Here is a 23,452-nt window from a genome sequence, read left to right as displayed (position 1 = left end):
AGGAAGACTGGCACAGGTGTTAGCTCAGGGACAATCTTCCTCAAGCAAAAAGAGGAAGATTGGCAACAGATGTTAGTTCAGGGCCAATCTTCCTCACCAATAAATAAACATTTAAAACAGAGAACCCACGGAATGGGAGAAAAACACCTGCAAGTCACATATCTGATAAGGATCTACTATCCAGAATATATAAAGCTCTCTTACAACTCAACAATTAAAAGACAAATAACCCAGTTTAAAAATGAGTAAAGGATCTGAATAGACATTTCTCCAAAGAAGACATACAAATGGCCAATAAGCACATGCAAAGATGCTCAGCATCATTAGTTATTTGGGAAATTCAAATCAAAACCACAATGAGGTACTACTTTCACACCTACTAACGTAGCTATTATCAAAAAATGAAAAATAACGTGTTGGTGAAGATGTGGAGAAGCTGGAACCCTTGTAAATTGTCGGTGGGAATGGAAAGGGGTTCAGCACTGTGGAAAAGTCTGGTGGTTCCTCAGAAAGCTAAACATAAAATTACCATATGATCCAGCAATTCCACTCCTAGGTATATGTCCCAAAGAACTGAAAACAGGTACTTACAAATACACATACACACATGTTTATAGCAGCACTAACCACAGCGGCCAAAAGAAGGAAACAGTGCAAATGTGCATCAGTAGATGAACAGATAAATTGTGGTATATACATCTACCTATGCATTTATGTACATATATCTCTATATACACAGGCACACACAAGGAATATACTCAGCCAAAAAAAGGAAGGAAGTACTGATACATACCACATGGATGAACCTCACAAATGTTATGCTACGTGAGAGAAGCCAGACACAAAAGATCACATACTGGATGACTATATTTATATGAAATATCTAGAATAGGTAAATCCACAGAGATAGAATGCAGCTTGGTGGTTGTCAGGGGCTGGGGGAAGGAGGGAACGGGGAGTGACTGCTTAATGGGTATGGGGTTTCCTTTTGGGGTGATGGAAGCTAGACAGAAGTAGTGGCTGCACAACATTGTGAATGTACCAAATTCCACTGAATTGTTCACTTTAAAATGGTTGATTTTATATTATGTGAATTTTACCTCGATTAAAAAAAAACACAGTGAGATACTTCATACCCACTATGATGGGTATGATAACTATTTTTTAAAAGCAGACAATAACAAGAGTAGGTGAGGACATCGAGATATTGGAATCCTCATATAGTGCTGGTGGGATTGTACATTGGTGCAGCCATTTTGTCAAAACAGTTCAGCAGTTTTTCAAAATGATAAACAGTTATCACACGACCCAGTAGTTTTACTCTTAGAGAACTGAAAACAAATGCTCACAAAACAATTGTACACAAATGTTCACAGCATTATTCTTAATAGCCAAAAAGTAGAAACAACCTGAATGTCTATCAACTGATGAATGGATGAATGAAGTGTGGTATATTCATACAACATAATATTATTCAGCCACAAAAAGGAATGAAGTACCAACATATACTACAATATGGATAAACCTTGAAAACATTACGCTAAGTAAAGAAGCCAGACCCAAAAGGCCACATACTGTTTGATTCTATTTATATGAAATGCCCAGAATAGACAAATCCATTGAGACAGAAAGTAGAATAGTGGTTGCCAGGGGCTGGGGGCAGGGGTGAATGGGGAGTGACTGCTAACAGGTACTGGGTTTCTTTTTGGGGTGATAAAAAGGTTCTAGAATTAGATAGTGGTGATGTTTGCACAAACTTGTGAATATACTAAGAAACTCCTGAATTGTATATTTTAAGGAGGTAAATCTACAGTATATTAATTATTTCTCAATAATAAAAGGTAGTAGCACAGACAATCCACCTAAAAATAAAATGAACCTTGAACTGTATCTGGTTTGATATCCAAAAATTAACTTGAAAAGGATCACAGAACTAATGTAAAACCTAAAACTAAAACTTCTAGAGGAGAACAAAGGAGCAAATCTTAGTGAACTTAGATTAGGCGAAAATTCCTTAGACATGATGCCAAAAGTATGATCCACAAAATTTTAAAAATTGACAAATTAGACTTCATTAAAATATAAAACTTCTGCTCTTGAAAGAGCATGAAAAGACAAGGCATAAAACAGAAGAAAGTATATGTAAAGCACATATAAGATTTATGTATATACAGATAGTAAGAATTTTTTTATATAAGAATTAATGTGAGACTTTTAAAATCTCTGAAAAAATCAATAATAAGAAAACAAACAGGGGCCAGCCCGGTGGCACAGTGGTTAAGTTCACATGTTCCTCTTCGGCAGCCCAGGGTTTGCCGGTTCAGATCCCAGATGTGGACATGGCACCACTTGGCACGCCATGCTGTGGCAGGCGTCCCACATATAAAGTAGAGGAAGATGGGCATGGATGTTAGCTCAGGGCCAGTCTTCCTCAGCAAAAAAGAGGAGGATTGGCAGCAGATGTTAGCTCAGGGCTAATCTTCCTCAAAAAAAAGTAAAAAGAAAACAACTGAATTAATAATGGTTAAAATATTTGAAGAGACATTTCAAGACGTGGATGGCAAATAAATAAATGAAAAGATGCTTGATATTATTAGTCATTGGAGAAATGCAAATTATAGCCACAATGATATACCACTACACACTAGTTAGAATGGCTGAAACTAAAGGAACCAACAATACCAAGTGCTGGTGAGAATGTAAAGAAACTGGAACTCTTATATATATATTACTGGTGGGAACACAAGATGCTTTGGAGAATCTTTCGGAAAACAGATCCCTTGGAAAATAGTTGAACAGTTTGTTACTATGTCAGAAATCCAACTCCTGATATTTACACCAGAGAAATAAAAAATATATATTCATATGTGAATATTTATACAGGCTTCATTCATAATTGCCCAAATCTGGAAACAACCCAAATGTCCTTCAATTGGCAAATGGGTAGAGAAACTGTGATACTGAAAAAACAAACAAAACAAAACAGAAACACGTTCACAGATAGAGGAAACAAACTCGTGGTTCCCAGAGGTAGGGAGGTAAAATGGGTGCAGGGGATTAAGAGATACAAGTTCCCAGTTATAAAATAAATAAATCATGGGATGTAATGTAGAACATAGAGAATATTGTCAATAATATTATAATAACTTTGTATGCCGACAGGTGTTAACTACTTATCGTGGTAATCATTTCACAATGTATATACATATTGTATCACTATGATGCACACCTGAAACTAATAGGATATTGTATGTCAATGATATTAAAAAAAGGGAACTGTGATATATCTATATAATTGAACACAAACTCCTGATATATACAACAACATGGATGAATCTCAAATGGCTTATGCTAAATAAAAGAAGCCAGACTTAAAATGCTACATATTGTGTGATTCCATTTACATGATATGCTGGAAAAGATATAACTACAGGGGCAGAAAAACAGATCAGTGGTTTTCAGGGGATGGGGGTAGAGGAAGAGGTTGATTACTAAGGAGCACAAGGGAACTAACTTTCCAGGGTGATAGAAATGTTCTATATTTCAATTGTGGTGGTGGTTACCTGATTGTATGTGTTTGTCAAAACTCACAGAAGTGCACACTAAAAAAAGGGCAAATTTCAGTACGTAAATTACAATCCAATAAAACTGACTTTAAAAAAAACATAGCTTTACAATGAATACACATTTAAAAAATATCAAGTTAGACCAAAAAATGGGACCCTGTATAAGCATTATCATTTGGCCAACCAGAACCTCTCTACAGAGCAAGTATATGTCAGTCCCCTGAACATACACTCAGCCTACATTAACTCAAATGAAATCAGACAAGCAAAATAATAACTCTATGTTTTAATCACAGACACATATCATTTGCCTTAGCCATGTAACATTCACTAACATTTTTAAACAAATAGCATTAATGAATTTAATGGTATCCACCAGTTTTCCAAATTTTAAAAAGCATATTTGAGGTCAAATTGACACCAGCAAAGTCCTTGCCACAGGAAATCAGCTTTATTTAAAGACGTTTAGGGTGGACTATTTTCAAATCTCTAGATGTGAATGACCAAACCACAGAAGGCACCTGCCAGCTCGGTGACCTGTATTTGAGCCCAGGCTGAGAAGTGAACTCTTCTTCTCTCTCAGATCCTTACATTGACAGTTCACATGTATATGGTAATACGAATGCTATTTAGTTGAGCCAGAAGCCAAGGAACAGTCGCGGCTCGAAGACTCTGATACCTGTTGCTGGATTTGTTGTCTGGGACAGGCTAACACTCCCTGATGCTTGAGACATATTCTCTAGATGACAGTGGTACAGACTCTCTACTCTCTTCAAATTTTGAAATACAAACAGCAATGTTTTAAAGATTGTTCTTTGTTTTATTTTAATAAGGGTTGCTAGAGAAACACGTAGCCATTCCACCATTTTAGAACCCAGAAAAGGTACCTGGCAAGTAAAGTGGCAGGTGCTAATAGGTACATAGGAACCCTAACTTAGCTTTGTTTAAAAAAAAACTGCATCAGCAGTCAGCAATCATCCCTCTGCCTCCCACAGGCGCATTAGCTCACTCTCAGGGGACTTCCTGGCTGAACTGCAGTGGCGCCTAGGGCCAGGGGCAGTAGTGCCTCACTGGCCAACACCAGATGTTCAGACAAGCGAACGCTCCCCAGAAGCAGCCTACGCTGCAGTGACTTGAGCGCTCTGAACCGCACCCAGCTTCTCGGCTTCTCTATTCTCCCACATCCAGGTATTCAAGAAAAGGAGCTGTCTCCTCACTAAGATAAGCTGATACAGGAGGCAGTGACACAGAAGGAAATGAAATGTAGCGAAATAACAACAAATAAAATGTGGAATACCTTGTTTTGGGCTAATTCCTTTTCCAAACTGCATTTTTCTTGTGCTGTTTCTTTGTCTGTTTTATGAATCTGCCCAAGGAGGGGAAAAGAAGAAACGGGTCAATTTTAAAGCAGCTGACAGGCTCTATTATAGCAGACACACCCTGCATGTCAGTTAATACCTACACTGCAGAGATAGCACATCCTCTCAGAAAAGGGGCCACTCAGGGAGTCTCTGAGGCAGAGCAAACTTCACAAACAGCCCTGAAATTAGAAAGATACGTCTGCATGTCAGACTCTGCTGGTTCCCTCCTAACTGAGAAGACAGGGCTGTTCCCCCTTAACCTACACTGTTCCACTCCTTCAGGGGAAATCACTTTTTAAAATCTGACTCCTTACCTAACATGAGGATGTGTGAACTATTAGTTAACACTCACTAGTGCTGTATAAGGGTACACCATTTGGAACAGACTACTTCACATGCTCAAAGACATAGATTCGCCACCTAAAGATTTCTTTAATGGGCAACTCAGACAAACTGCATCTGGGTTGTATTTCTTTCCTTGTCTTTCGCATTTAAAACACAATTTTAAAACAAGATCACCACCCCAACCAGGAGGTAACATAAATCTTCCTCTATCTACCTCTCTCTGAAGTCTTTCTTTCTCCTCTAGCAGAGATGACTTCTCTTGCACGGATGCTTCCAATTCTCCTCGCAATCTTGCAATAGTTGATTCTAGCAGCTCTTTTTGCGTAGCTGTCCTCTTCTCAGCATCCTGTGCTTTCTGGATACATTGGTTGTGTTCAAGGATTAAATGGTCCCTGCAGGAAGAGAACAAGGAGGGAGGAAAGCTAAATGCGAGTTCTTCTTCAACAGAAGGACGAAATGTTCTTATAGAACCTATCTCCTGCCTGAGAGCAGTTAACCAAAACGTTCTAACAAAACTAGTTCCTTGAGGGCAGTCTTTATTTTTGTGGCTGACCCAGCAAATGCAGAACTAAACATTTTCATTAAAGATAAGAAATACACGTGCAAGAACAAAAGCTGCATGAGAAGTTGCACACCATCTACTTACAGATGTGCTTGGAGCTGGGTTTTCTCATTCTGAACAGTCTGAAGCTCACTTGTGATACTGGCGTGGGCTGCATCCAGCAGTAAGTTCTGTTCTTGAAACGTCTGTGTCATCATTTTCTGCTCTACCTGAGTATTATAAGTAATATTAAAAGATAAGATGCCAGAAAGTCATTTGACAGACTATCACTCAAAATAACTGATCAAAGACACTGAATTAGCTTACAAAAGACAAATTTTATTTATATAAATAAAACCTCTTTTTAAAAGAATTTAACGCCCAGCTTTCTTTTTGTCCCCACCCTGACTTGACCACCATTCTATCATTTGATAGCTCTACTGGTCACCAATCAAGATGCACAACAATTAGTTACTCAGCTTGCTACAAAATTTACAAAACTCCTAACACGAACATATTTTTAGGTATAAAATTATATGAAGAATATTTTTGGTACTTTAAAATTTCACTATGATACATACTTTATTTTAAAAAGTAAAACAATATCAATGCACAAAGTGAAAAGATCCCTCCACCTCTATCTCCCCTCACATCTTCCAGATAAGCCCACCCGCCAGGATGATGATGTTTAAGAGTCTGCGAGGACTCTTTTGAGAATATCTGAAATTGCCCTCAGATACTGTTACAGCACAAGTACTACAACTGTTTTGCACAATTTATTTTCTCTGGCTCACCATTTTGGAATTATCAAAACATCACATTTTTTTATACACACCCCCTCTATCTTCCATTTATAAAGCTTTTGCAAATACAGTACATATTAATTACTTTTGTAAACATATTTTAAAACACTTTTAACCATATTTGATTGCAAGGCAAACATACACACCTTCACACTTGGTAAAATGGGATCTCACTTGTGTAATATTCTGAAGTTTTAAAATGTTGTGACACTGTTACATATATAAGTCATATTATTCACTCTACTAAACTAAGTCCCATGAAAGTAAGAATTTTGTCTCGTTCACTTATTTAATCCTATCTAGATCTAGCATCATACCTGAATGGGGCAAACACTAAATGTTTGCTGAGTTAATGAAAGATAGTTATTGAGTACCTATTATGTGCAAAACATACTTAGTACTATGGGTAATAACAAAGATATACAAGGCACTGTCCTTGCTTCTAGGAAGTTCACAGTGCAACAAAGGAAGGAGCCATGCACATAATTACTACTATAGAATGCAGAACAGAGAGGCAACATAGCATAATGATTAAAAACACTGAGTCTGTGGGCCCCCCCAGTGGTGCAGCGGTTAAGTTCACATGTTCTGCTTCTCGGCGGCCTGGGTTTTGCCGGTTTGGATCCCGGGTGTGGACATGGCACCGCTTGGCAGAAGCCATGCTGTGGCAGGCGTCCCACGTATAAAGCAGAGGAAGATGGGCGTGGATGTTAGCTCAGGGCCAGTCTTCCTCAGCAAAAAGTGGAGGCTTGGCAGTAGTTAGCTCAGGGCTAATTTTCCTCAAAAAAAAAAACACTGAGTCTGGAGTCAGACTTCGGTTTAAATCCGGCTCTGCCACTTACTAGCTAAGTGATTTCAGGCAAGTTGGTTGATTTTGCTAAACCTCATTTTTGTTATCTATAAAATGAGGATAATAAATATCCCTTTACATATGGCTGCTAGTATTAAAGGAGGTAACATAAGTAAAATCCTTAGCATGCTTGGCATATAGTAAGTATGCTCAAAAAAAAGAGAGAGAGAGAGCTATTAATATTACAATCTGTTTAGTGTTCGAGGAGTAGAAGTTGAGAAAACTGATCCTTTCTGGTTGGAGTGATCAAGCTTCTTGATGAAAGTGAGAGTTAAAGAATGAGTAGAATTTCAAATAGTTGAAGTAAAGACTGTTCTCAGCAGAGGGAACAGCATAAGCAAAATGGGAAAGCACAAGTGTTTGAGGAAGAGGTCAGTACTTCAGGGTCAGACATACGTGTTCTCCATGATTCTACAAATAATGGCACAAGTAATTACTTTTCCTAAGTAATGATATTTGAGAAGAAACCATTAAGAAAGTAAAGCCATGGGCCGGCCCCGTGGCCGAGTGGTTGGGTTCGCACACTCCGCTTTGGTGGCCTGGAGTTTCGCTGGTTCAGATCCTGGGTGCAGACATGGCACTGCTCATCAAGCCACGTTAAGGCGGTGTCCCACGTGCCACAATGAGAAGGACCCACAACTAAAATTATACAACCATATACCAGGGGGCTTTGGGGAGAAAAAGGAAAAATAAAATCTTCTTTTTTTTTTTTTAAAGATTGGCACCTGAGCTAACAACCGTTGCCAATCTTTTTTTTTTTTTTTCCTGCTTTATCTCCCCAAACCTCCCTGTACATAGTTGTATATCTTAGTTGCAGGTCCTTCTAGTTGTGGGATGTGGGACGCCACCTCAACGTGGCCTGACGAGCAGTGCCATGTCCACGCCCAGGATCCAAACCCTGGGCCGCTGCAGCGGAGTGCATGAACTTAACCACTCAGCCACGGAGCCAGCCCCGGAAAAATAAAATCTTTAAAAACAAAAAAAGTAAAGCCAAATGACCCCTCTGATGAAAAGTGAAAACCACTAATCAAAAAATAAAATAATTCAATAAAATTTCTTGGAATTAATTGTTAAAATATTTTATTTATCCAGTTGGCCATTTGCATTTCCTGATCTCTTAGACAAGGAGGCTTCCTACTGATTCTATCAGAAATTGACGAGTGTTAACAATGACTACCTGCAGAAGGGCTTGATGGTCAGCAATGATTCTGGCATTTTCCGTACTAGCAGTCTGCAGCATGCTGTTCAGCTCTGAACACTTTCTAGTCAGATGGTCATTCAAAACCTAAGACAACATATGTAGTAAGTCTTAGACCTCTCCAATAAATAATTATTTTTACTTATGGATCATTATTTCTAACGATTACAGAGTATTTCACTATATATGAGAACCTAATGTATTTAACCTAATTGTTATTTCATTAATTTATAAAATACTTTCAAATATTTGGAGACAACACTCTGAATAATTTTATATTAAAAGGGGGAAATTTGTTGATTTGGTGGAACAACTGCAGCACTTGGCAGTTTACTGACCCATTCTTCACAATTTTGAACACTGATCAATTAGAGCAAGACAGAACGGAATTTACAATGTAGATGCCCAGCCAATATTATAGAAATCCATTCCCTAAATTGGATAATGAGTATTCAGAATTGTTTAGCCGATAACAGAAAATATCTAAGCTCCTCCATCACCAATTACTGTATTTACAAAAGCAAAATATAGATTATTGTGCCATTTTACAAGATTAATCTTCCAAAATAAAACAAAATCTTTTCTGCAAACAGATCTATCATACTTGTAGTTAGTTTATAATTCTCTTGTCCTTTTGATATCTTGAAATTTGTATTCCTGTGGAAAATATTTATCTTAATTACCAGTTATTTTTGCCAAATATATTTGGCAAGGATCTTACGTTTTAATGAACAAGTTCTTCAAAGATGGGGCGAAATAACTCTGAAGGATCAATAGAAAACACACTCAAAAAAACAGTAAAAAGAAATGAAACATAAATGATAGATTATCCGGAAACTATCATAAGTGGTGTGTATAGTACAGTAGATAGGAACACATTCAGAGGCATCTTAAAGTTATAATTAGATTATAAACTATTCATCAAGGAATACCTGGGGGTGAGACAGAGGAGAACTCTTGCTCCTTGAAAAGAAATAGTTAATTTTCTTTGGAGCCAGATTGCCTGAGGTCAAATTCCAACTCTGTCACTTATTAGCTATGTTATTAAACCTCTCTGTACATCACTTTCTTATCTTTAAACTGGGAATAATAATAGTTTCTATAGTAGTATTAATTGCAAGGATTACAATTTGTTAATAACACCAGGTGCTTAGCATTGTACCTAGAAAGCAGAACGGGTTCAGTAAATGTTAACTACTATGAGTATAGTAAGGGTAGTAACAGTTATTGTTATTATTATTTTACAGAAGAACACATTTATTTTGTATTTTCTTTATCATAAACAGAGTACAGCTACTATGATCCTAACCTTGAAGTAATCAAATTGTACTAACAAAAAGTTCATTTAAGTGATCAATACTGTTTCATTGGGCCCTATGAGAAATAACTTGTTTGCCTGCATAGTTGATGGCTCTTCTTTATATACATGCATATTTATATAAAACATCAGCTGAATTTGGAAACTGCCATCCCACAGAAAATTACGCATAATCCAGCAAGGATTTATTAGATTCCTACTGTGCTATTTGCTATATAAGATGCAAAGAAATATGAGACATACCCCTTGGCATTGAACTGCTTAGAAGTTCATGCGGGAAACAAAAGGTGTATATTTAATGAATAAATGAGAAAGCAAACAAAGGCAAAGTGTAAACTAGAGCATGATCTAGCAGCACATCTCGTATGCTTATGTGCCACAGGAATTTGGAGAGCAAAATGAGAAATGCAGTTAATTTGATCATGTTTCACAGAAGAAGTAAATCATATGGAAATGAAAAATAGGGATGATGGTGATGGTATGAATTTATATAATCAAGATTAATCCTGGTTCTTGGTTCTTTAATTGAACAAAATTAAACATCTAAAAACTAGAGAAATGGGAAGATTTACCTGTGCTTTTTCTGATGCTTCATGAAGGGATACTATTTCAGACCTCAAATATGCATTTTCTTCGTGTTCCTTATTGAAAGACATCCTCACATTCTATAGGAGAAAAAAAGAACTTCTCTAAGAGCTATAACATGTATCTCTATCAAAATACTTGTTCTGTATTTTGGACAGTACAAATTCAAGTTCTAATGATATACATAGATAAGTGTCTTATAAAGAATTTTTTATAATTTTGATATCTTCAACTTTCAAACTTCTCCTTATTTATAAATTATTTATCAAAACTGTTTTTAAATATTTCTCATATTGGAATTCCAACTAGAAATAATTTGCCTAAAATCATAACCTATTTATCTAGTATCTTTATGTCAAGAAAGTTCTACTCTCCAAGATGAAATATTTGTTGGTTTATACTACATACACAGTTTTTCCTATTAACAGTAAGATCTTGTGATTTCAAAGAAACACATTCAAGGATCTTTTAAAGTTACAAGTAGGTGAAGATCTTTTCATCAAGGAGTGCCTGGGGGTGGAGCAGAAGAAAGTGCCTTTGCTCTGTGAAAAAAAGAGCTAGTTCTCTTTGAGATGAGAAAAAGGTGATAGGGATGTGAGTTGTGGGCTGGGCTTTCCCTAACAGGTACTCAGTCAAATGGGGAAGGACCAAGTGTAAGTCCTCTCCACACAGAGAGAGAACCACTCTTCTCTTTTCCCAAGAGAAGCATCTCAAGAACGGTAAATCACATAACACAGGATGAGCGAGAATCCAGAAAACTTACCCTAAACAGAAGCTACACATTGAGATTGATTTAGACATGTATTAAGATATAAAGTAGCAATATTTCTTTATTTTTTATTATAGTAAAATATACATAACATAAAATTTACCATTTTTACAATTTTTAAGTGTACAGTACACAAAAGTTTTCAGTGTTAAGTGCAGTGGCATTAAGTACATTCACATTGTTGTACAACCATCACCACCAAAAAGTAGTTACTATTTCTTACATTTCATAAAAAAGCTTCTTTATAACAATTAGTTTGCAATAGGCATAAAATGCAAATGTCTCATTATTTTTGCCAATTCACCCTTTTCAAACTATAACAACCTGCATGAAATGATTTATTTCCTAATATCCAGTTAACAACAGTTCTGAATATATAACTCATTTACACTGAAAATTTTTTGAAATAAAGATTTTAGGAGAATCAGAAGGCCAGTAAACCACCGTGAGTGAGGAAGCATTACTTAGCGAAGAGAGGAAAGAACACCGCTATACTCCACAACCTCAAAACTTACCTTATTTTCTTCAACCAACTTGGAAATGAGGTCATCTCTAGAAACTAAAAACAAAAAGTCCACATAAGTATGATAATAACAACTTACTACAATTACACTGAAATCACATGGTATGTTTTTCCCTGAGAAGCTTTGATTTTTTTTTTTTAGTCTGTATTTTGCAGAAATAAGGAGAACGCATTTCTATCATATTTTCATAGACTGGAAACTAAGTCATGGAATTATCAAGAACTAGTCCCTAGTCATGTGCGATGGTAGACGAGGTCACATGTTACTCCACGCACAGATGATGATGAGCCTCTGAGGGATTTTAAGCCGAGCGGCACATAATCCAAAGCGTTTCCTTGGAGAGCTCACTCTAACAGGCTCGGCACAGACAGGGCGATCAGTTTAGCAGCTGCTGCAGTTACCCAAGTGAAAAACGACGAGAGTGGGCTCTAAGGTAAAGACAGTAGGGATGCAGAGGAAAAGCAGACTAGGGAAATAACGAACAGCGAGAACTGTCAGGACTTGGTGGCTGACTGACCGGTGGGGTAAAGGCCGTAAATGAGTCAAGGAAAATATCTAGTGTTCACACAGGCAGTGGCGTGCATAGCGGACTCTTCAACTAAATAGGGAATACAGGGCAAGGAGCAGGTTTGGGGCAAAGAATGAGTAAGAACGATGGCAATACTTAAGTTTTCATCATGTGTTTTGAGGTATCTGCAAGGCATCCAAATATAGATGTTTAGTAGGCAGTAAGACACCATCTGGAGCTCAGGAGGATGATTTTGTGTAGAAAAAAAAGATCTGAAACAACTCAGAGGGTATATACAGTGAAAATAAAACCAAAGACAGAAATAGGGGAACAGTTTGGCATTGTATACAAGTAGCCAAAAGATGTAAACTTTTCTGAGAATAATGTTTTGGCTTCATAGAAAATGCATAAAGACTTTTTAGTTTTCTTTCACTTAAATGTTCTAAAGCCAGAAAAATCACAAAACAAATAAAAACTCACATTTTATATAGGATATACTCAGAAAAACTATACTTTTTGAACATTTATGAGTCCAAGATTCATTCCATTAGAGTAAATTCTAATTTAAAATATGTGAAGGATCGAAAAGATCAACTATATGATCTATTTTGGAAATTCCACCAATCAAAGTAAGAATGAAAGGGGAGGGGCTGGCCCTGTGGCCGAGTGGTTAAGTTCGCGCACTCCGCTGAGGGTGGCCCAGTGTTTCGTTGGTTTGAACGCTGGGCGCGGACATGGCACTGCTCATCAAACCACGCTGAGGCAGCGTCCCACATGCCACAACTAGAAGGACCCCCAACGAAGAATATACAACTATACACTGGGGGGCTTTGGGGAGGAGAAAAAAAAAAAAAAAGGAAGGGGAGTGTTTGTCTTACTTGGCAGAACAAGTTAATCCCCTTAATTAGTATATACGTGTGTGTGTGCATATATATATATAAATGTTTATTGTTAATAAACACAATAAACAATTGTTAATAAACAATTTCATTTTTAAATTCATTGAAGCAAATATCTAAAGGCATTCCTTTTAGTAATCTAGTTAGCATAACTATTTGTACCTTAAAGTAATAAAATTGCATGCATGTAAAGAGTCTATTATTCAATATGAAGCATATAGTTGGTATTCAGACAGGCTTCCTTTTCCTCATGTTAGTTTGAATTACTGTTCCTTTAATCTTCATTTTTTTTAAATGGTCTTCCATATAGTCTTTACAAAATTCAAAAATAAAGCATTAATCCATTGAGAAAGTAACATTTTAAAAAATCACTTAATCAGAAGGACAATTATTATAATAAAAAGATCAGTGGTTTAGCCCCAGCTATCCTACTTGCTGTGGGTCCTTGGATACAGATCTTTTTAATCTTCTGTAGAATAGGGTATATTTTCTTACCTTTCTCACAAGGTTGTTGTAAGGCTCAAACGAGATAATGTGGCAACCCCATAACAGGTAGCATGTATTTTTGTAGCCATGCAATTACAGGGAGACAGAAAATTATCTTGGGGCATTATCAGTGAGAATCTCACAGAATAATTCACTACTCAACAACCAGCCAGAAAAAGAGTACTTTCTGCTAAAAGCAGTAAGTCAAAACATTGAATGGATTTCTCTTTGCTCCATGTTTTTTATAGTTTTCATTTCCCTTTTGGTATTCCCTGCCCTCACCACAGCCAGACAGCAGAGAAGGCACACTGGCAAGAACACTGGGCTTGGAGTTGGAAGATCCAGGTTCAGGCCCCTCTTCGCCACGTATTCATTTTGTAACCTTGGGCAGTACAGATAGTTGGGTGTGTTACACGAGCTCATTTATGTGAAAGCTCTATGTAAACTATGAAGTGTTATTCATGTGTGAGGCACTGCGCTGTAATTCTTTGTGATCTCCATAATTGAGACTATCCGAAAACCGCTTTACAATTACACATTAACAAGAGTAATATGATAAGGGCTGATGGGCTGCAGAAAGCATGACTCTGAGAAACTTAGAATTCAAGTCTAGACTCTTCCATTTCCTAGCTCTGTCACCTCTAAGGACTCTACTCATCCGTAAAATGAGATTAATCTAAGCTCTAAGGTACCTTACAACCATCCATTTCTACAAATACAGGTTAAGCAAAATAGATTGGTACCCTGGAGAATGAAGAGTCTGACACGATCTAACAGTTAGGATCGGTAGGTTAGAAAAGGATTAACAGCCTTATTTCCTTATTAACATTCTATTATCCAATAATCAATCTAGAGTCCTAGAAATCAAATGTTCTCAAGTCCACAAACACTTAAATAAACCTGGAAAAAAATCTAAATAAAGAACAGTTTACAATTAAGAGGGTCAAATTCTATTTTATTACCAACATTCTCTTTTTTTCCCTCAATGTCACATATGAAAAGGAAATCAGCAATTTTCTGCATTTAGGTCTGCAGAAAATACCAGTAACACTTCAAGAATTTGAGATCTTAAGAGTTTTTGCATGAAATCTCGAAAAACTAACAAAAGTGTATTTGTAGCATCTATTTTCATACTTAGATCAGACTTGAGCTGCGAGGTAGCAGTCTCCAGCTCTCCTTTTCTTCGTTGCTCCTGTGCCAGCAGTTCTTGGGTAGTCTGTATAGAATTGCGTAGGCCAATACAGTTTTGCTGCAAAATTTGAACCTGAAAAGAAAAACTCCTTTTCTGTAAGGTAGATTTCTAAAAAACTACCTTATAGCACCACATGCAAGGCAGGTTTTCCAATCTTAAGATCACTGGCGGAGAAGGGGAGTTTATGTCTGTTACAGTCTCAACAGGGTGCAGTGTCTGAGAGCAAAGCTGTCCACAGAGCTTCCTGTGTGCTCTCCAACACAGCAACAGAGCCGTCACCAGTCACAGTGACTGCTGAGCACTTGAAATGTGGCCTGAGAGAGTGGGAAATCGAATCTTTAATTTTATTTAATTTTAACTAATTTAAATTTAAATAGCCATATGTGGCTAGTGGCTACAATACTAGCAGTGCAGGTTAGAGCAATAAAGGATTGTTTACCAACTCCTTACATAGAATCCTTTTTATGATTCTAAAGTGACCAATAGTCATTGGTTAAAATAATAAAGATTATGTAATCTAATTACAGATATTAGGATTTGGAACTAATTGCCTTGGGTAGTTAGAATTTAAAATATTCTAAATTACATGTATGTACGTCAAATAACTATGATGAAGGCAAAAATATTATGCTGAAATAATAATGAGAATTGAAAATAGCCACGTAAAAAACATTCCTGGTTATTTTACTTATTGGCATTCTTTGCTTCAAGTGTTAGCTCAGTTTAATCTTTATTTTCTAGCCACATCACATACATACAACACGAAACCAGGACAATGCCTTCCAAAATCAGTTCCTGTCACAGAGATTATATGGTGCAGGGGGAAGGATACTGTCCCAGGACCTAAGCGGTCACTCACCTCGATAAAGCCTGAGGCAAATTAACCCCTCTGGTCCTGAGCTCCCTCACTCATAAATTAAGAGTACTGGACTGAATGACATCAGAGTCCTAAACTGTAGTAAGAATGTTAGCAGAAGATTACTAAAGAAAAGTAAATAATTTAATAAATCTAGAGGAAATTTGCAAAACAATAGGCTCATAGGTAAAACAGCAGCTTTTCTCTTTAGGTTTCACTTTTCCATCACAAACAAGGAGGGAAAAATCTCTCTACCTGTTTCCGTTCCACCTCCACTGCTGATCCCATTTCCTGTATTTTGAGTAGCATGGCTGATCCAGATTTCTCAAGACATTCCCTTAGGTGCTTCTCCTGAGACAGCTGTCTCCTTAGCTACAGAGCAACAGTGCAGTTAGGCAAGACCAAGAGAACATCACAGCAGTTTAACAAAGATCAAAGCCACCATGGAAAGTTCACCAGACCTGCCCTCTCACCCCCACACATTCTTCATTCGTTTATGACTGCTCAGAAACATGCTCTTGTTTCTCCCTAACGGATAACCTTCTAAGAAATGTAGAGTCAGATTTGTTGCCCTGGTCTTCCTATTTTCTAAGTCTGTTTTCCAAATTGCAGATCAAGATCCATTAGTAAGTTGCAAGCCGCACTTCAAAAAGGAAAAAAAGAATACAAAGAAAATATCAGCGCATATAGCAAGTAATAAGGAAGGGTAAGTAATGCTTTGTGATACGTTTGTGTACGTGTATATAGTGTTGCAATAAAAACTATACGTGATATATTGGATTGGTGTCAAAAAGAAGTTTGAAAAACACTAATATTGTATCTCTGTGTATTTACTCTCTGTATTTCTGTATGTTCTGGTTTTACTTTTTAACTCCTATTTTCCTATATTTTGATTTGTCTATATATTTTTTTATCTCATAGTATTATAAACATACCCCTGAAGGTTGTTTCAATTCTGTCTTGGAATTTAAAGGTCTAAACAAATAATGAAGTAACTAAACAGCAGACAAAACCGACAGTCCAGAATTGGGGTACACTGACCTCACTTCTCTCAATAAATAACTATAAAGTGAGTCAGATAAAGATATAAAAAAGAAAGAGTCTTTTTATCATGAGGTAAAGAGATCCTTGCTAACTTAAAGGGGAATTGCAGAATGCTATTCCTTTTATTAAGTGATGTTAAATTGAAAGAAATTCTGTTTTTAAGCCCTGATGAAGATGACATGAGTACTCTTTATAACTCTTCTCTAAATTGTACATATATATTTTATATGTTTTCTCTACGGATGATACATTTTATAATGTTTAAAAAGTTGAAAGACCAAAAACGTGTTGACATAAAACTGTTATAAGATAGCCCATTTTGGAAATGTTCTATGAGGTTCTTAATCACACCCCCAGGATTGAACACTTAGGTTCTTCCAGTTTTTCACTATTCTAAATACAGTCCTGTTGAAAATGCTGGTGAATAAATCTTTCACTGCATTTATGGTTATTTCCTTAGGATAAATTTCTATAAGAGGAATCACTAGGCTAAAAATCACTTTTTAGACTTTTGATTCTTATTGTAATTTTCCTTCCAATCTTAGCCTCCTATCAGTAGTATTTGAATAAATCTCATCTGCACTATGTATTATTTTCTTAAATCTTTGCTAATCTAATACATGAAAAATAACATCTTAATAGTTTTTCATTTCTTTGGTTACTAGTGAGATTAAACATTTTCTAATGTGGTTATTAGTTCTTTATATCATTTTTCTGAACTATTAGTTCTTATTCTTTGCCCATTGGTTTTTTGGTTGTTTTTTTTTAGTCAATTTTAAGTTCTTTAAAATAGATTATTAATTCTTTGTTTAGTCTTGTTATGTTTTATTAGTTTAGCTTTTTTTTTTACATGTACAAATTTTTCTTTTTTTTTAGGAAGATTAGTCCTAAGATAACATCCACTGCCAGTCCTCTTTTTGCTGAGGAAGTCTGGCCCTGAGCTCACATCCATACCCATCTTCCTCCACTTTATATGTGGGACGCATACCACAGCATGGCTTGATAAGTGGTGTGTACGTCTTTGTCTGGGATGCAAACCGGCAAACTCTAGGCCACTGAAGTAGAGTGCACAAACTTAACCGCTACGCCACCCAGCCGGTCCCCAAATTTTTAATTCTTATTTGGCCAAATCTCTATTGAGCTTCTTATAATTCTGTTCCTTCTTTTCGAGTTTAGAAATTCCTTCCTCATCCAGTGATCAGTTAAATAGTCAATCTTATTTAAGCATGAGCCATAGTTTTTGGTTTGGGCTATATTTTATAATAATCTGATACTACAACTATCAGATTATAATTTCTTTTTAATATAGAGTAGCTTAATATATTTTTCTAAGCTCTGCATCAAATTATGTAGTATAATTTGCTTAAGATATAATTTGAGTGGTTTATAAAGGGAATCTATTTGATAATTATACTACTGAGGTACAAATTTCTGAAGCATTATTAAAGGCAATTGGTTAATCCATTTTATGTTCATCAGAACTAGATTTTATATATATGCATATTTCTTATCTCTTAGGAAGATACAGACTAAATTTATTCTGTCTTTGTATAGCCCTCTGTAAGAGGCGGCACTGTATTCCTCCCAAATTATTATCTTGAGGCCCTAACCCCCAGTATCTCAAAATGTGACTGTATTTGGAGACAGGTCTGTTAATAAGGTGATTAAGTTATAGTGAGGCTGTTAGGGTGGGCCCTAATCCAACCTGACTGTGCTTATAAGAGGAGGAAATTGGGACACACAAGGAGACCCCAGAGATGTGCACACAAAGAAAAGACCATGTGAGGACACAGTGAGAAGACAGCCATCTGCAAGCCAAGGAGAGAGGCCCCAGGAGAAATCAAACCCGCCAACACCTTGATCTTGGACTTCCATCTCCAGAAATATGAAATAAATTTCTGTCATTTAAGCCACCTAGTCTGTGGTACTTTGTTATGGCAGCCCTAGCAAAGTGCTCCACTGCCCTCAGGATGCCTTTTGACTAAGACAGCCCTTCTGTGGGTCCTTGATAGAGCTCAATGAAAATCCAAGATTTTATCACAGCACTCAGAATTAAGACTTTTCCAGTAAAAAACAGTGATAAATGGCAATCAATGATAGTCTTTTAAACAAGTGCTGCTGGAACAAGTAAACATATACACACACACAAAGAATCTAGATACAGACTTCATATCTTTCACAAAAATTAATTCAAAATGTATCATAGACCTAAATATAAAATGCAAAACTATAAAACTTCTAAAAGACAACATGGCAGAAAAATCTTGCTGACAACTTTTCAGATATAACACCAAAAGTATAATCCCTGAAAGAAAAAATTGATAAATTGGACTTCATTAAAATTAAAAGCTTCTGCTCTGCAAAAGACATGTTAAAAGAATGAAAGGATAAGCTATAGACTGGGAAAAAATATTTGTAAAACAGATATTTGATAAAGGACTGGTATCCAAAATATACAAAGAACTCTCAAAACTCAACATAAGAAAACAAACAACCCAGTTACAAAATGAGCAAAGGATCTAACAGACACCTTACCAAATAAGATATACAGATGGCAAATGCACATATAAAAAGACGTTCAGTATCATATTGCACTAGGGAATTAAAAATTAAAACAAGATACCACTACACATCTACTAGAATGGCAAAAATTCAAAACACTGACGACACCAAACGCTGGTGAGGATGTGGAGCAACAGGAACTCTCATTCATTGCTGATGCGAATGCAAAATGGTACAGCCATTTTATAAGGCAGGTTGGCAGTTTCTTACAAAGCTAAACATAAGCCTACCATATGATCCAGTAATTGTGCTCCTATGTATTTATCCAAATAAGATGAAAACATGTCCACTCAAAAACCTGTATATGAATGTTTACAGTAGCTTTCTTCATAACTGCCAAAGCTTAGAAGCAACCAAGATGTTCTTCAATAGGTGAATGGATAAACAAACTGTGGCACATCCATATAATGGAATGCTATTTAGCAATAAAATGAATTATCAAACTATGAAAAGACACGGAAGAACTTAAATGCATATGCAAAGTGAAAGAAGCCAGTCCAAAAAGTCTACACACCATATGACTCCAAATATAACAAAACTATAGAGACAGTGAAAAGATCAGTGGTTGCCAGGGGCTGGGGTGCGTAGGGATGAGTACACGGAGCACAGAGCACTTTCAGAGCAGTGCAACTGTCCTGTATGTTACTGCAATGAACAAAGAGTGAATCTTAAGATAAACTGTGGACTTCAGTTAATTATGATGTATCAATACTGGCTCATCAGATGTAACAAATGTACCAGACTAATGCAAGATGTTAATAATAGGGGAAACTGTGGGGTGGGGAGAGCGGGTTTACAGAAACTCTGTCTTCTATGCAACTTTTCTATAAACTTAAAGCTTCTCTAAAAAAAGTCTATTAAAATGTCTAAAAAATAAAAACTGTGCTAAACTTAACACATTCTAACTGTGAACAATTATCCTTCTATCAGTAATTACTGGCAAATAAAGTACATAAGAGAATTTTCCAGATAGCTACACTTACCACCTTAAGCACTGAAGTTCATAATTTAAAAAATAATTTTGCATGAGAATTTTCCTAAAAAGTACATGTACCTGTTTCATATAACAGACTATTTTAAACATAACTTGACCCTTTTGATTGGGACTGACATCAGTTCGTACTCCGTCAGGGGAGAGTGAGCTTTCAGGCTGCTGTCAGGGTCTATCAAGTTAGTAAGTCTTCTCTTTCACTGTTTTCACTTGCAAATTTTTAGTCCAACAGCTTTTAGCAGCCACCTACGTCACAATTCTCAATCTGTTACCTCCTAAAACTTAGGCTGAAATGAAGGTTTCAAGGTAAAATTAGATGAGCAGGCTTATTAAAATCTTTTTATTTTTAACACAACTTTAGTTTAAAAGGCCTTTGTATGAAGGTGTTCACTTAACTCTAGTGTACGGGCAACCGCATGCATTTTATGGTAACTGTCTCCCTCCTGGCTCAGAGAGCAGTGATGTTTTTTATCTCTGGTTTTATGGCCGTATTGAGGCAAAAGAAGGCTTAATGTCAAATAAAGGCAGGCACTTTCACTCGAATTTCATGTGGCATATTTTTTAAACCTTCCTAGTATATAGTCACATATTTCCTTCTTCAAAGGTTTCTTTTCATTCTATTTACTTTCTTGACTTCCCTTCTGCAATTCCAACACCTCGCCACCCTCCAGCATCTTTTTATCTTACCTCCTGAATTCTAAGGTTCATTTTACGTTTTGTGGTCTTCAGTTCCTCTTCAATGATGGCTGCAGTCTTCTAAAAGTAGAAGGAGAAAAGGTTCTAAATAACCTGGAATGATAGGAACAAACTATCTATATCGTTCAAATCTAGACCTTTTTGTGGCAACCTATAAATGCTTTCTGAATATGGTTATAAATACTTCCTATCTTGAGTCTGAAGTAATTATTACTATGAGATATTTAAAAAGAAAGTTATCTGATTACTTTGATTCATGACTTCTATCATCTTCCCTTTCAGATCCTAAAAAATTTAGTCACATTAATTTCCTACATAAAATTCAATCATCAGAGAACTTGATAATTGACAGAAATTTTTCTTACAGTGTATACTCCTGTTTTTTTAAGTACTTTTTCTAGCCTCAAATATTATCCACGCTTAGGAATTGAGGATGAAAAACATAGCTTTCACTATTTATTCTTTTTTATATTATTATTTATCACACTGCAATCCAAGACGTGAAGCCTCAGTCATCTTTGTCTCTTTCTGACCTCCGGCCCTTATCCAGTACCATATTCTAGCATGTCTTTCTTTACAGAACATCCCTCTTTCTTTCAAAATGCCACAACCCTAGGTCAGACCTAGCAAGGCTCATGCCCCAAATAATGCAATGGATTCCTAATTGGTTTCCCTGCCTCCAATCTCTTCTCCTCTTCTCACTGCTGCCAGATTCGTTTTCCTGTTTTCATTATGTCACTGCCTTATCAAAAATCTTAATCACTCCCCATAAGATCAAGCCCAACTACTGACTATTCTTGATTTTGAGATCCTCTATAATGCGATCCCTAGCTAATTTCCAGCTTATTTCCCACAAACAAATACTCACTCCTGTCAGGCTAGTTTATGCATTTCCCCCTAACTGCACCCAGTGGAAAGATGTAGGTTCACACGTGGGTTACAGAAGAAGACAGGAAGTGTGATCTTGGAGAAGTGACTTCTCTCTAGGCTTTAGTACTCATCATTAAGATGGGGACAATAACACCCTAGGTTATGAAGTTTTGCAAAGATTAAACAAAATAACATGTTGAACATCTATTATATTGCCTGGCCCGTGGAAGGAAACAAAACGGTTAGTTTATTTTCCTAGTCTTTATTCTTTGCTGCCAGTGTGTGTGCTCCTTAATATGTCCTCACTTTTCTACTTTGCCTTCTAAAGGTTCGGCTCAAGTCCTCTCTTTCTTGAGGCCTACCCTAATCTATTCTAGACAGGGCATTCACACCCTCTCGACCCACCTGAATACACAACACTTACCCTTCAATATTCACTTACTGTCCTCTACTGTCCTTTGACATTTCCTATGTCTTATTTTTTCTCTATTCAATTTCTCATGCTACCCCTTGTTCTCCCAGCTAGCCTATAAGCTCTTGAAGAGCACAGACTCTACCTTGTATCCCTGGACCCCCAAGGTCACGTGTACAGGCTGAGGGCTCTATAAATACTCAATTACTGATAGCACACAATGGGTTAGGTTATCAATGTAGATAAATTTCAAATCCAAAGAATCCTCACATCAACATCACCTATTTTTAAAGTTGAGTTTTATGGGTCTGTTGCCTCCTCTAGCTAACACACAGTGAATGTGCGCTTCAGAGCTCTGGACTCAAACCTTTGTCTCTGAGGCAATCTCCAGCGTGGCAGTCAACCTCTGCACTTCGTCTTGTGCCTTGTCTTCTTCCTCTTTTACGTCTCTTAGCTGCTGGCGCAAATTCGTCACTTCGAGATGCAACAGCTTCAGGTCCTTGGAATGCTCCTCCTGTATTGTATTTAATCGATCCTTCAGAAAAGCTACCAGACAGCGCAGGAGGGGCATCGAGCAGTTGAAAGAAGGCCAGGAAAGGAAAAGAATCATAAACTCATCAAGCACCCATGCAGGACCAAATTCTCATGATTCTCTTCTCTCCATACCTGTTTTCTGTGGATTCAAATCCTTTTCAGTTTGCAGACGAAAGATGTTCATCTTCAAGGACTGGATGAGGCTTTCCAGATGGCACATTCGATTTACCAGAAACTCACAGTTCTTCCATAAAATATCTGTCCTTCCTGAACAAAGTACTTCATTCTGGATAGGACTAACGATGTTCTGATTCACAGATGCTTCTAAACACTCTGGCGTTTCAAGTTGGCCTCTGGACAAAGATCCCAATATAACAATATTATGCAATCCTAACCACTAGTCAATGTAACATTTCTACTAAGAATAAAAATTAGATTCCCTAGTCAACAAGCATGTGTTAGCCCCTCCAATGTAACTATAGAGAGCACTATTAGGTTAAGAGGGTGAGACCAGTGTAGGATGGGTAAACATTACTGACATT

At 36.8% G+C, this 23,452-nt stretch overlaps 1 protein-coding gene across 1 annotated transcript in view; it reads right to left on the bottom strand.

Annotated features, from left to right (window-relative positions):
• Window positions 1-23,452, bottom strand: part of LOC124238421 (coiled-coil domain-containing protein 150-like) — a 67,684-nt gene that overhangs the window by 35,118 nt on the left and 9,114 nt on the right. The window contains exons 3-13 of the mRNA XM_046659377.1: window positions 23,043-23,263; window positions 22,744-22,922; window positions 21,086-21,154; window positions 16,057-16,173; window positions 14,888-15,017; window positions 11,852-11,895; window positions 10,555-10,647; window positions 8,644-8,751; window positions 5,919-6,043; window positions 5,487-5,664; window positions 4,864-4,932 (exon numbers count right to left, since the gene is read on the bottom strand). Coding sequence (XP_046515333.1) covers window positions 4,864-4,932; window positions 5,487-5,664; window positions 5,919-6,043; window positions 8,644-8,751; window positions 10,555-10,647; window positions 11,852-11,895; window positions 14,888-15,017; window positions 16,057-16,173; window positions 21,086-21,154; window positions 22,744-22,922; window positions 23,043-23,263 — 1,333 coding nt within the window. The remainder of the gene's footprint in view (window positions 1-4,863; window positions 4,933-5,486; window positions 5,665-5,918; window positions 6,044-8,643; window positions 8,752-10,554; window positions 10,648-11,851; window positions 11,896-14,887; window positions 15,018-16,056; window positions 16,174-21,085; window positions 21,155-22,743; window positions 22,923-23,042; window positions 23,264-23,452) is intronic.

This window comes from Equus quagga, chromosome 4, assembly GCF_021613505.1.
Source record: "Equus quagga isolate Etosha38 chromosome 4, UCLA_HA_Equagga_1.0, whole genome shotgun sequence".
NCBI lineage: Eukaryota > Metazoa > Chordata > Mammalia > Perissodactyla > Equidae > Equus > Equus quagga.
This window is presented reverse-complemented; position numbering and strand designations above follow the sequence as displayed.